The 14,060-nt window shown below is 38.0% G+C and overlaps 1 protein-coding gene across 7 annotated transcripts in view; it reads right to left on the bottom strand.

The window, feature by feature from the left end:
• Positions 1 to 2,828: 2,828 nt before the first annotated feature.
• The window catches only part of RELCH (RAB11 binding and LisH domain, coiled-coil and HEAT repeat containing), a 74,639-nt gene continuing 63,407 nt past the window's right edge, over positions 2,829 to 14,060 (bottom strand). For 5 of the 7 annotated variants that reach the window (XM_062617710.1, XM_062617709.1, XM_062617711.1 and 2 more), the window contains 6 exons: positions 13,849 to 13,912; positions 12,174 to 12,312; positions 11,132 to 11,248; positions 10,038 to 10,126; positions 8,219 to 8,289; positions 2,829 to 4,668 (listed from right to left, as the gene is read on the bottom strand). In XM_062617710.1, the coding sequence (XP_062473694.1) occupies positions 4,548 to 4,668; positions 8,219 to 8,289; positions 10,038 to 10,126; positions 11,132 to 11,248; positions 12,174 to 12,312; positions 13,849 to 13,912 (601 nt within the window). In that variant the 3' untranslated portion in view covers positions 2,829 to 4,547. Of the gene's footprint in view, positions 4,669 to 8,218; positions 8,290 to 10,037; positions 10,127 to 11,131; positions 11,249 to 12,173; positions 12,313 to 13,848; positions 13,913 to 14,060 lie in introns of those variants that run through there. The other 2 variants (XM_062617714.1, XR_009964587.1) reach the window with 2 other exon arrangements.

The following is a 14,060-nucleotide window of genomic DNA, read 5'->3' as shown; positions in this document are numbered from 1 at the left end:
ACAAAACTCTTCAGAAACAGCTTCTCTGGACAATGATTACTCATTCATGGTTACTCATCTAGATTAGTAAACACGATATATTAGCATACGGTACTAACATCGGGGACCCGGTTAGCCTACTTATCCAACAGCCTTTGTTGACCAGTTTTATAGTCTAAACCAAATTAGCTACACATCCAAATCTGTTTGCTAGAACCGTTAGCCACATGCACTCAGCAAACCACCAAACGAGTTCCCTTATTGCCCGGCACCATTCTGCAGTCCTGTAATTAATCAGCATTTGCATCTGATGCAAGAAATCCCGTGATTCTACCCAGGATTAATGCCATGCCAATCAGCTCGCTACATCACCATAATCAATGATTTTCTGCTCCATGCTGGTAGTCTCTGGTTTATTTAAATACCAGCATCAGTAAGTTTCACATGGGAAATTACTTAGAACAGCTTAAAGTCCTGACACCTACCTTCAGGAACTGCAGTAAAATGTAGAGCCGCTTACTCCTGGAACAGGAAAATGCCATTAACGCTGTCACAACAGCGACAGAACAGAAATATTCCACACTTCTGCTTTTTTCTGTACCATTTTGAATCATCATCCATATGTAGCAATGAATTCCCATAATATATTACAAAAATTGTTATTCACAACAGATCTTTTTTTATGGGTATTTGTTCATCTTTCAATCTTAACAGTTTAATTTGCAAACGTGAGCTTCCTCAGTTTCCAAATCTGTTCAAACCCTGCCTTTAGCTCCCCTAACGAGAATATACTTTTATGCATAGTGATAGGAGCATTTTTCCTCCTCTTAGTGCGAAAGCAGAGTGGGAAGAGGCTGACAAGAGAAGAATGTGTGGCTTTTCTTAAGGAGCTCCCTTTATTCACCTCAATTAGAAGACTGGAAAAGAGTAATTTGCCACATTTATGCTTTAGAAAACAATCTCTTTCAGAACAAACCATGTCACATCAGTCATCCTTATCTGCAGAATTAAATCATTAACACTCATTCAGGCAGCTGAAGAGCCATTTAGCCCACTGATCATTTTTGCTTAAGAGTGCAAGAGTCAGTCTTTTAAATAAAGATACTAAGACTCTGAAATTTCACCAAGGGCAGCAGGAGACCTTCAACGTACCCTGTATTTACAGCAAACAAGATGCAGAAGTTCAGGCAGAGCTAATGAAGGGGTCATCCTGTTTTTACAGAATCCTTATTTAGGCAAAGTCATAAGCAACTGAAGATAAGACTTCGGGGGTGATTTGCTTTCCATGCGGGATATCCAGCTGTTGTCCTTTAATGATGCATTTTCTCCCAAAAGGTTCACTTATTTTGTATAATAGAAGGGAAAAAAAAACCACCAAACCCAACACTTTTCTCTCCCAACCTTTTCTTTCCCAATTTCACTCTTTTCTCTCCCAATCCTGAATTGGAACAGTGCCATAGCTAGGAGGAGAAAGAACAAAACACACCCTGAACATTCCAGAAAGCCGCACGGAGCAACTTTTTGCAATCTTCCTGAAAATCTGTCAGTACCTGCTAAGTTAACAAACAGAGACCTGAAATGTAGGAGATAAAACTCCTGAAGACAACCTGCACAATTGTTGCCCACACAGAAATTTTTTCGCATCAGCAGTTGCTGTGCTGGTCTTCCTGGGAATCTCACTCAAATTCCTTCTTGGATCAATTGGTATGAAGTAAAATGCAGACTAGAAAAAGCTAAACTATGCAAGGGCTTGGAGAGATTGGACCTACCTGGGCAAAGACACTACATTTATACTGACAAACCAGAGTCTCATCCCACAATTGCCCATAGCTAAATTGCTGTCACAGTTTTTTGGCTGTGACATTACCAGGTTTCCAGGCCCTGGCTGAGGCTCAGTGTGGACTAGGGAGTCACTCTGAGGCAGCCTGCAAGGCAGCTGCCCTGCTTTGGAAAGTAGAAGTTTAACCATAAAGAAATCATTTTGGTCTCATGACTAGAGAGTTCTCTGGCACTGCAGCTACTGCAACAGACACAGAAGAGAGAAGGAAGAGGGGTGGGGTGGGGGGGAACACAGCACAGGAGAGGAGGAGGCCCTGCGCCCTGCATGAAAATGGCAGTAAAGCCACACGACCAGTCTGCCATCTACTACATAAAGAAATTTCAGCCTAAATAATGCTTGCACATTAGAACTCTCTCCTGTAATAGCTGTTTTGCTGTGACAACCGTATCCTGGGTTGCATCAAAAGGAGCATGACCAGCAGGTCAAAGGAGGTGATCCTGCCCCTCTACTCTGCTCTCGTGAGACCTCACCTGGAGTATTGTGTGCAGTTCTGGTGTCCTCAACATAAAAAGGACATGGAACTGTTGGAACAAGTCCAGAGAAGGGCCACGAGGATGATCAGGGGACTGGAGCACCTCCTGTATGAAGACAGGCTGAGGAAGCTGGGGCTGTTCAGCCTGGAGAAGAGAAGGCTGCGTGGAGACCTCCTAGCAGCCTTCCAGTATCTGAAGGGGGCCTATAGGGATGCTGGAGAGAGACTCCTCATTAGGGACTGTAGTGACAGGTTAAAACTTAAACAGGGGAAGTTTAGATTGGATATAAGGAGGAAATTCTTTCCTGTTAGGGTGGTGAGGCACTGGAATGGGTTGCCCAGGGAAGCTGTGAATGCTCCACCCCTGGCAGTGTTCAAGGCCAGGTCAGACAGAACCTTGGGTAGCATGGTTTAGAGTGAGGTGTCCCTGCCCATGGAAGGCAGGTTGGAAATGGATGATCTGGAGGTCCTTTCCAACCCTAACTATTCTATGATTCTATTATCTTTCTTGGAGAAGACTATAAGTAACAAGACAAGGCAGGTATACAAAACTTTTTATTGACAACAGAACAATAGAGAGGAATGTCACCACATCCCATTCCTCAGGAATGTCTCCATTTCACAGTCAGTCTGCTAAAAGTATACTTTCATGGTAACAAGCAATACGAAGGCATGGAGCTGTCTGTAATCTCAAGAACACGTTTCATCAGTGCAGTGTAAAGAGACTGATAGTGTGCAAGTGTGCCCTGTCACAACACAAACATGGCAGGCAACTGTATATGCAGAGCCAACAGGCACAGACATGAAGCAGTTAGAAGAAGACCCAAGTTACTTGTTATTTTTGTCTAAGGGCAATACCTGAAGTGCTACTCCATCCAATTCTGCTTCAGATGCGAGTACTTTCTTCCCTCATGCCTTTTGCTTCCCCTGTCCTCAAAGATGTCAATGCTTCCAACTGAATGGAACCATGTCAGAGAATGCCTGAGCTTTCATATTTTGCAACCTCACACCAGTTCATGCATGCACTTAAGTTTACTTTCAGAAGCTTACATTGACATAAAGAAGGAGAGAAAAAAAGAAAGTGCTGCATAGAATAGAAGGATTTAGTTATTAATGCTTCCTTGCTAACAAAAGTATTTGGTAGTTGTTGAAGATACTCCTTGCAATGTCATTTGTATAAAGTATGTATGCAGCCTACCTAACATTTTAAAGAAACTGCATGTCAAACTTAACAATTTCAAATACTCTGATGTTAAATTTGAACTGAGATTCAACTTAAATGACAACTAAAAGAAAAATCTTAATTTTAGCTTTCATACTACACAGAACTGCACACTGAATGCAAGATGAAAGCACTCTTTCTCCTACTTCCCTCTGCCTGCAGGACTGTTCTGGGACCCTTAGTCCTTAAGTATATTAGCGTATACATTTATTAACTTGTATTAATTTATCATGTGTTTCCTTTACTTAGTGGATGCGCCTCTGGATGTGTAGACTGGCTGTTAAAGTGCTTTAAAATAAACCAAAAAACCCCAACAAAAGAAAAAATCCCTCAAAAAACCACAACAGATGTGAGAATATTATCTGAAGGACTTTGTACAGCATTTACAATGTCAGCGTAAAGCATCTGAAACATGAGCATTCCCTGCAGACTGATGCCAAGTGCAAACAGCTCATACATTAGCTACTGCAATTCCTCTGGATTCAAGATGCACAATACTTACAAAAACAATCCTAGAAGCACAGACAAATGCTGGTGGCTCTTCCTCTTCTTTTTAGAAACATCATAAAAAAATTTGCATTACTCTGTCATAATTTAAATACATAAGTAATCTCCACTTTTATTACTTCATGACAATGACTTCAAATTTACATTATTTTAAGTACCGTCATAATAGCTCCATGTATAATACAGATACTTGCTGATATCCTGTCAGAAAATAAAATAAAATTAAAAAAAAAAACCCAAAACCCAAACAACCTTCCACTATATAAAAAAAAAATTATTCTGGAAAGACAAGAACACAGAACAGGGACTTGGTACAGACTGATTTCAGTTGTATATCAACCACAGGTAACCCAAAATTAACAGATACACAGCGATATTCAAAAGCAGTGCAAATATCTTTGGAGGTTAGAATAAAATTATACTACAAGAACATAAGACAGAAGAAATTAAAAGGCAAGTACTTCAAGTACAGGAACCAGTCTCTGTGAGGTCCATTTTAGTGTTAGCTGGGGGTTCCTTTTCCCACTTTACTTCTTCCTCTGAAACACATTAGCCAACATTGCACCTGATGTTGTCAGCTGGCCCATCTTGTTCAAAAACTTGGTCTTTGTGTCTTCACTCACAAGGCTCGCTGCAATCGACATTGAGCTAGGAAAGTAAAGATGTTAGTGACATAAGACTACAAAGGAGAAAACAACACTGTGCTGTTATTTAATAAGCAGCTGAATTGTCCTTGCATTCTAGAGGTTTCAACATCACAAAAGACCAGTCCATTAAGAACTGAAAAATCATGAGCACCCAGCCCAAATATACACCGTTATATTGATTATTGTGTTCACATAGTCCTAGTGAAACCTGTAGAATATTTTTGTGCACACTACTTTTCACTGCCTTTGGAAGTCACCACATTAGCACTTGTTAGCTATTGGGCGACTGCCCTAGTGACAAATACCTCTGTGGAAGACTAACTTAATCTCCTCATAAGAAATGTCAATCCTTACACTCAACTAGTATAAGAACAGTGGTACTAGGTCAGAGCAAGGACCTGTCTAGCCCACGTATCTTGCTTCCAACAGTGACCATTAGGAGGTACGTAGGGAACAGTAAATAAAAAGTAAGTACAAAACAGTGACCTCTCTGAATTTGCAACTCTCTTATTTTCCAACTATTTCACCATGAGCAAAGGTTAAAATTGGTGTGGATGGTCAACTAGTAACTTCCAATGAATCTTTATTTAACATTACTTGTTTGGCTTTCTCTCAATCCCCTTGTAAACTTGTAAATCCCACCCTGGAGCACCAAGTCCCACTAGGTCATTAGCCCTTGTTGGGTAAAGAGCCTTATCCTGGCTGGCGTGAATGTGACTCCTACAACCTTTCCTTGCATGTTCTTACTTCATATGCACTAGAGAAAACAATGGAGAGTCCAAAATCTCCGCCAGACACTGGACTAGAAGGAGCAACCCAATAAATGCTGAGCCTGTCAGATTATATACCTTAAACGTTACTAAATTATCCAAATGCTGCAATTTATTTTTTTTTAATTTGAAATGTATGAGTGAGCTGTATTTCATATATATGTAACTTCAGCATAGTAGAAGTAATCTGTCTTAAGACAGAGTGTAACAGGCAAAAATATGAGAGCAGGAGTATTAATAAATATTCCATACTTCCTATATTTGTAGTTAAAATGGCAAACATTTTTCAACATTAGACAAGACCAATTTTACAAAACATTCCCAGTGAAATTCTCCCTTGTGAGTCCAGCATGGACTCTGCATTTCAAAATCATACCTAAGAGCAGATCTGTTTTACTGGCACAGGCCAGCTTCCAGAAACTGACTTTTCAGTCTGCAAGGTTATAAACAGTTCTGCAGACACTTCTGCATCAAGGCAGGTCAAATTAACTCCAAACTGCTTTGATAGAATTTGAATGATTTCTTCAAAGGTAGCAGGGATGCAATCAGTAATTTTTTGCCATTTCATACCAAAAAAAAGGTAATGGATACAGGTTCTTTTTAAACAGAGTACTTGAAAAACCAAAAGGGAAGCTTCTCACTGTCTTATGGATTTACAGGTAACTTAATTGTACCACAAATATATCCCCTCAAATGTATCCCACATCCCTTCTACTTTTTAAGCGGAATTCACTCCCTGTCTTCTGCAGGACCTAGATCTTTGAAGAGGCCTTAGGTTCACACAGCACATCTGAAGAGTATCACAAAGCATACAGTTGTTAACTGCTAAAGAAAACGTTTAACAAAAGCAGCTATCCAAGATCTAAAAAGACAAAGTTTAATCTTTTTTTAAAACCCATTTCTGTGACCCTGTATTATTTGATCAACCTTTTCTAACAGTAAGATGACCAGCAGCATCTTACAACTGCTTTTGCATACAATCTTGGGGCTTTTGTGCATTTATTCTCATGTTGTTAAAAATCAGTAATTTATCTCCTAGTTGTACTTAAATCCTTCATCAAAAATATATTTAATACTGAAATTAGGAGCTGAAATTGGCACGGGCTTAGCAAGGAAAAAAAACCCCACATTCATGTATATGAAAAGGTAATTTCTTCAGTGGCAAAATATTTCATGTTAATGTTGTACAGTAAAATATTGCAACCACAGCCTGGCTTTGAATAAGAAAGGTGAAGGCTAATTAAAGAATGAAGCAATGCATTTCAAATACATCCTTTTCAAATCTTGCAGTTTTCAGCAGCTGCATTCTAAAAGAAAACACACTGAATGTTGAATCATGATTGCATTTATCTGTTTCTGCAAGTGCTTAACAGGACTAACTGCCATTTCAAAATATTTTCATAAGAGGGATTTTAAGTAATACAGACCTCTTAAATTTAGGTTGACACATCTTGCACTGATACAAGCTAAAGCCTAAACCCTGCATAAAAAAAAAAGCTGATCACTCAAACTCTAGCCACACAGAGAACAGCTCTGATGAATTAAATAGGTTAACGCATTTGAGGGGCAAAAGCACGCATCAAAAAAGTTAAAACTCTTGTCCAACTGAAGAACATCACTTGAGAACTAGGAAGAGCTCAGCCAAGGAATTTTGTTTTATAACCTTTGGTTTCACAGTTCAGTTAATACAGGTAAGAAAATTAAACTCCCTTCAGGTTAAGATTAATGGTGCTGTTTGAGGAGACCAGCTTGATACCATGTATATTTGCTGCATTCTGGGAATATGTCTTCTTGAGAAGGAATCAATTTCATATTTTCTAATGATCTCTCCTAAATGGCTGTCAAGTAGTTGCTTAAGAAATGATAAACATTTATCAGACATAAAACTTTTATATATTTAGACAGATATATTGCTTTTATTTTTTTCTTTCCATAGTCAAAGTCTGAGGTGGTGGCTCTTTTATTGCACAAAGAATGAAAACAAAAATCAAAGATAAGTATTAGTTAGTCTGTAGAACTTTGAAAAAGAGTCCATAAAACCCCTACAGGGGAAATATTGACAAAGTAATAGATGCCCACGTAGGCAACTGATCCTAATAAATCAATTTGTTAGGCAAAATGTTAAGTCATTGCTTATGTGGAGGGATGTCCTTGCACAGGTTGGTTGGTGAGTCTACAGCAATTGCTTAGCATCAGATCTGCAAAGAGTCTGACTGTTAATTCTGACCTACCACAACTACCTACTGGGTACCTACTACACCAGGTACATAGTACAGGGAAGACCTTGATGAAACTAGCAGACACTATATGAGGTCACTTTATACACTGTAAGAAACTGTTCTTGTGTACACTAGCCACAAGCAAAACCAGCAGCCTGGAGTATGTTATTACCATGACCAGAACAATTCTTTCAGCCTGCAGGCCACCCCGATGAAAGTGAGTTGCAAGGTGTGTGCCACATCCATTTCTCTAAGCATATAGGTCAAGCATTCCCTGCTGTCTTGGATTCAGGACAGAAATTCAACTATTGCTTTAAATGGATAAACAATTAAGAACTAACGAACATGGGAAAACAAGAGTATCGCTGCAATGACAAAAAAATGTCCTGTGTTTTACACTGGAGACAAACAATCACAAACTGAAGTTCCTAAAATCTGCTTTCAAATACAGAGTATGTCAGTGCTGGATTTCTGGTCACAAGCTTCAGACACCATTACGGAATACACTCTGCAGAACATAACTCTGGAGACATAGAAAAAAAAAAAGAGAAGTTGAACTTACCCCTGTGGCTCTTGGACTGTCTTGTTTTCCACTTTCTGTTCACACTCTTTTATCATGGAGCTTAAAATAACCTAAGACACATAAGAGACACACGTGATTTTCTTTTACATTAACACTTTGTACAAAATCTACTCCACAACTAATTCTAACATTAGCAGAATTATTTAAAGAGACTCTGTTGTTTTCCAAGTGCATTTAAATTCCAGCTATCTCCTAACACCTTATGGCTAGAAACAACAAAACCATTCAGAATAGTTAAAGGAAGAAAATGTTTTTGAAATAGTTATGGGAGTCCAAGACTCCCTCCTGTTTCCCCTGGCTTTTTAAAATAGATCCAAAGCAAACTCACTTCTGAGACACACTTCCTTATCTTCTTTTTTTTCAAAGAATACTTTTACTTATTAGCCATTAACTTCAACACACATTCATCTTCCCTCTATTTTCCTTTTGAGAGTTTTCAAGTACCTTTTAAAATTCGTATCTTTACCAGCATTACACATGAAAGAAAAAGCAAGGAAAGAAACCAGTGTGATGGCACCCTGAGACAAGTTTTTAGTGGAAAGGAAGTGCTAAAACCAACTCGGTATCATTTTGCTGTTGTTTTCAAGGGTTTCTGTGAATTATGGCTTTTTTGCTTTACTTAGGCAACTGCAGTGTTAAAGGTTTCTACAGAATGTTTAAGACTAAAAACACACCCACACTGACATTTTACATTTCCCCAGCATACCAAAAATAAAGGAATGATTCCCAACAGCAGGCTTTGAAAGAAATCATACCATTCATTGGACAGATATATAACTCTGCTAACAACAGTACTGCTTTAACACATTAAAACAAAAGCATTTGAAACACACAAAGCAGTTGCAATGCAGAGTGTGAAACTATAAACATATTTAATGAATGGCAGCTTTCTCTACTCACAGCTCAGGAGAAAGCTAAGCACTTTGAGACACTAACCCTTAAATGTCAAAGCTACAAGCAACTAAAATTAGTAGCGTTTTACCAAAACTTGAATGAATACAATGAAGGAAAAAACAATCTCCAAAATACAGATCAGTCACAAATGGTTACTACCAAGTGATAACTATTTAAAAATGGATTTTTATACATAAAAAAGCTGGTTTCTGTCAAATCCTTGTAAGACAGCTGCATCACAAAATATCCTTTGAAACCATTTATTACACTGGTAAGCTGTGGCCTAGTCTGCAGATCAGTGCCACTTGTCACTATATTTTTCCAGAAGTATTACTCTTGACACTTGAAGCAGTTTGGGCAGCAGCTGTTAACACACCCTTGAATGTTTCAGAAAGCAGCATTCAAACATGTGTATGAGTAACAGGACTACAACTCCTACTGCTGAATTTGCTGCCCTTTATTTGCATAAAATATGCAAGTATTGTACAGAGGTACAAGAGAAATGCATTCATAATTCCAGTGAAAAAGCAAGCTTTTCTTCCTGTATCAAAAGAAAGCCAAGATTTCTCAGTACAGCAGCCATAATTTTTGTTACTTAGCAATTCTACCTGCCTGTTGGAACGCTTCTGCATTTCGTACATCTAAGATGTGTGTTTCTACATGCATTTCTGGCAGTTGACTATTTCTCCACAGAGGTCTTCAGCACAGAAATACATTTTAGAAGTTTTTCTGTTTTTTAAATTGTGTGAGCTATTCCTTACAACATCCCCCCCAACCCCCCCATGCTATGTTTTGATACCACTTATAAGTAAGCTCTCCTTAACTTTTGGTTTTAAATACCATTATGCTTCAAATTTTGCTGCCACCTGCATCTCATACTTGGTTAGCAAACATAGCTGCTCACCTCATGCTCTGGAGAGAGATGTTCCATATCAGTTCGTAAACACTTAAGTCCTGGTAAAAAGTGATTGACCATTAGATCCTCTGAAATAACTAAACCCCAGGTGGTTAAGGCATTATAAGGATTGTCTTCTGAAATTATACATTTATTTTATTTTCTCTGTCTTCTGTTAATGTTCTACTGAACACAAGGACAAGCCACAGCAGCAAAACCCAAGAAAATGACAGCATTTAGCACTTCATGACTAGCAAACAGTAAAAATATCTTAAACATATTTAACTTTACATATTTCATATAGCTGTGCTATTTTATTTTTTTTTTAAATTTACTGTTTAAGATCAAGGGCTTTGGTTTTGTAGGGTTCTTTTTGTGGGTTTTTTTTTGCTTTTTGAAGTATCTAGCAGTTCCACTGTGTTGGGTATGACTGAGATGTAGTGAATTTCCTACAAAACAGCCCTGATAGTGCTGTGCTTAGTAGTGGTAGCTAGAAAGGTGCTGGTAACACCCCAGTGTTTGGCTGCTCCCAGGCAGTGCTTGCACACCATCAAGGCTGTCTCTCCAACATTGCCCCCTTACCTCCAGACTGGGGGTAGGAAAGAGCTGGGAGGACACAGCTGGGAAGGCTGACCCAACTGACCAAAGGGACAGTACCTACCATATGATGTCTGCTCAGCGATAAAAGCTAAGAGAAAGGAATAGGAGCAGGGGCATTCATTATTATGACATTTATCTTCTAGAGCAACCACTACCTGAACTTGAGGCCCTGCTTCCTAGGAGTGAATAAATCTTGTTTTCCTTGGCTTCTATGTGCAGCATTTGCTTTTGCTTTATTAAACTGACTTTATCTTGACCCACAAGACTTTTTCCATCTTCTTTTCTCCCCACCCTGTCCTGCTGAGGAAGGGATCGACAGAGCAGCTTGGTGGGCACCTGGCCTCCAGGCTAACCCAGCACACTCAGCTTCTGTGAAAACCTCTTCTTTACACTGATCAGATAGTGTTTTACATGACATATTCAAAGACAAACTTAGTTATTTCTCAAGTATTAATCTTTTCCCCACACCAAACAATTAACAGCTTTGCCTAAAAAAAGGATACAACAACAAGAAAGAGCACTGTAAGCTTCAAACAGGTGAGTAGCGATATCCAGTCTCTTCGAATCCACAGACTGCTGGTTGTTAACCAAGGCTAACTTGAGCAAGTGTGGAATAACAACTGTAAAAGTAAATACTGGAATAAGTATTTCAAATTGCTTTCTAGAGACTTGCTTTGCATGAAACAGTTCCTAAGTGGGAATCACAGGCATCTGAAGCATCACACATAAGTGTGGAATAAAAACTGCAAATAATGGCTTTGGATGGCACTGTCCTTGGAGATTAACTCATCAGCTCAAACTCAAAACAAAACTGTTATAATACGACCTAAAATAAGAGTACCTCAGAGTACATTTGAAATAGTAACAGTTTACATAAAATATTTTGCAACATAACTACTCTCCTGCTGCTAAAACTGTCCAAAATATGCTTCTATTTTACAAATACAGCTGATAAGCTAGTGACAGCAATATGCATGTCATGACAAATCTTCACTGACTACAGAGGAAGCCTAAGGAGTTTATAGCCTGTTAAACTAGACACCTACAGTTGGGAGGTGTGATAGCTCCTCGTGTTTTGTTTATAAGTCTCTTTAAGACAGCGTAACAATCACTTGGCTCTTCCATGTGCTTCACATTTCAGGGCCATGAAAAAGAAGCTTTTTCATGAATTGGTGCTGTGCTTACATTTAAAGCATGTTGAATACTTGAAATTTATATGCCAGCAGGGGGTGAAGCAATGGGGGGTGGGGGAAAGAAGGAATTTTGCATGTCAAGTAATTAAAACCAGGTAACTTCAAACTTGCTCTGCAGCAGTGACCAGTCCCCTCTGGCTTTGAAATCATTCATCATTCTGTGCCAGTGACACAGCAATGTTAGGTAAAATGAAAATTGTATTAGCATAGTCTTAAATATTGCGACAGATCAAACTCTGGAAACAAGTTTTCATCATGCTTTTTTGTAAGTACAAGCAAACAAATCAATATAATCAGCATACTATTAGCTTTTAGAAAGAGGAAGACTGCATCCTCCATGGATGCAACTTACATTCATCTCTAAATCTGGGCTCAGCATTAGGTCCGACTCTTCCAAATGTTTTTATGATTTCTGTATGTAAAGAATGTTGGTCTTGATATTGAGGGTCCTCCAGGAAAGATGCCAGCTGCATTTTTACTCTTTCCAGAAGCTTAAATGTTCCCAGAGAAATAAAAAGTACACAAAAGAATGAAGATACTAGAAACCAGGATGGTTAGTTCAGAGTACATTTATAATCTTCCTTATTTCAGTTGATACACCTTAGACCTTCTGTTAGTTTACTTTTTCTTTTCTAACAGGATGTTCCAAACTCTTCGAAGCAGCTCTAAGTTTTGAAGGCTATTATCAGTGTTTTAGTCTGAGCTATCTTTAACTACAGACAGGTGCTTCCTTATAGCTGGTCTTTACTTCTGAGGCTTCCTGGTTTTGATACTCACATTTTTTACCTGCTATTAATATTTCACTCTTACTATTAATATCTATGGAGTTTTCCTGTTTAATTAGAACTGAATTCACTTTATTTTTTTGGTAATATCTCAATATGCTGAAAAACGTTCTGCAGAGGACAGAGATGCAAGATAAGCATCATAAAACCAATGGAATGAAAAAGATTTGTTCAACTACAGGCGAGAAAACCTGAAAATACAAATATATCTAAGATGACATAAGAATTTATTTGCATTCAAAGTTGTAAAAATAACATTTTCTAATACATTTTCAGAAGCAGTATCACCTCTGTACTCTAAGGCTTATTATAATCAGTGCAATGGATACAGTAATTTTTGTGTGGTAACAAAACAGTATTCTTCCCAAACTGATTATAGGCATGCATTCCAAGCTACAAAATTGTAACTTATCCATCTTCCAAGTACTTATGAGTCATCACTGACTTCTTATTCACATTTCCTCAAACACATTCTTTTAGAAGATGTTGAAATTACAGGAAGAATGCAAGCTCTGCAAAAAGCTGCAAGGACTTTAAGAAGAAATGCGATTGTACAGTTTTCATATAAAACAAAATACAGTATATCTACTGCTTACAGCAGAATCCTGGGTGCCTTTTTCAGGATTCTGAACTATTAATAAAGAATTGCATACCTATAGTACCCTTAAGGATTACTTCAGTTATGTCACTATGATGTCTTTTAATGCCATCTTGAACACAATGGGCTAAATCAGAAGATGACAGGAACTACTTTAGAAGAGACTTGTGCTCTTCTAAAGTAGTTGGAAGCCAAGCAGGATATCGTAAAGCATCTTGGTAGATGAATCCTATCACATCTTTTGGTTAGAATTTTAATGTAAGACTATTCTATTTGGAAATAATGGGCTTGAATTTCTCAACTCTACTGGAAAATGTTTTTAAAAATAATTTGAGCATGGGACTTCCCATCTTCTAGCATAGGCCTCCCCCTCTACATATTTGGGTTAATTTGTTTATACTTGGTTTGGTATTTAGAGGAAATGTTTTTATTAGTTACAAGAGGGTTGGGTTGTTCCTCTCCTCCACGACCACTGAAAAACTGGAAAGCATTTTGGAAGAGAATATAACAGGAAGAAATAATTTATAAGCTGCATTTTTTTCCTTTCTCCAAGTTCGTTAATATATTACTGGATTTATGGATTTCTAAAAAAATCACCCGCTTCTTATGCTACAAAAACAACAGCCTGAGAACAGGTGGCTTACCTCTCTCTGAGTTACAGTTTCCATGATGGTCCCAAAAGCAGGAATTGTTGCAATCCTTACTGAACTACAACAGAAAAATAGAGTCTTTTAATATGTGTGAAACATTAAAAATAAAATCAATAAAAAATAAAGCCAAATTACAAAATTAGTAATTTTAAGTTACATTAGTTTCTAGCAATGACAAAACAAAAAAAAAAAGAAAAAAAGAAAAA

This window comes from Pezoporus occidentalis, unplaced genomic scaffold (assembly GCF_034315485.1).
Source record: "Pezoporus occidentalis ecotype Australia unplaced genomic scaffold, CSIRO_AGI_Poc_V1 ctg2, whole genome shotgun sequence".
In the NCBI taxonomy this organism is placed as follows: domain Eukaryota; kingdom Metazoa; phylum Chordata; class Aves; order Psittaciformes; family Psittacidae; genus Pezoporus; species Pezoporus occidentalis.
Note: the sequence above shows the minus strand (reverse complement) of the source record. Positions and strands in the feature narration are given on the sequence as shown.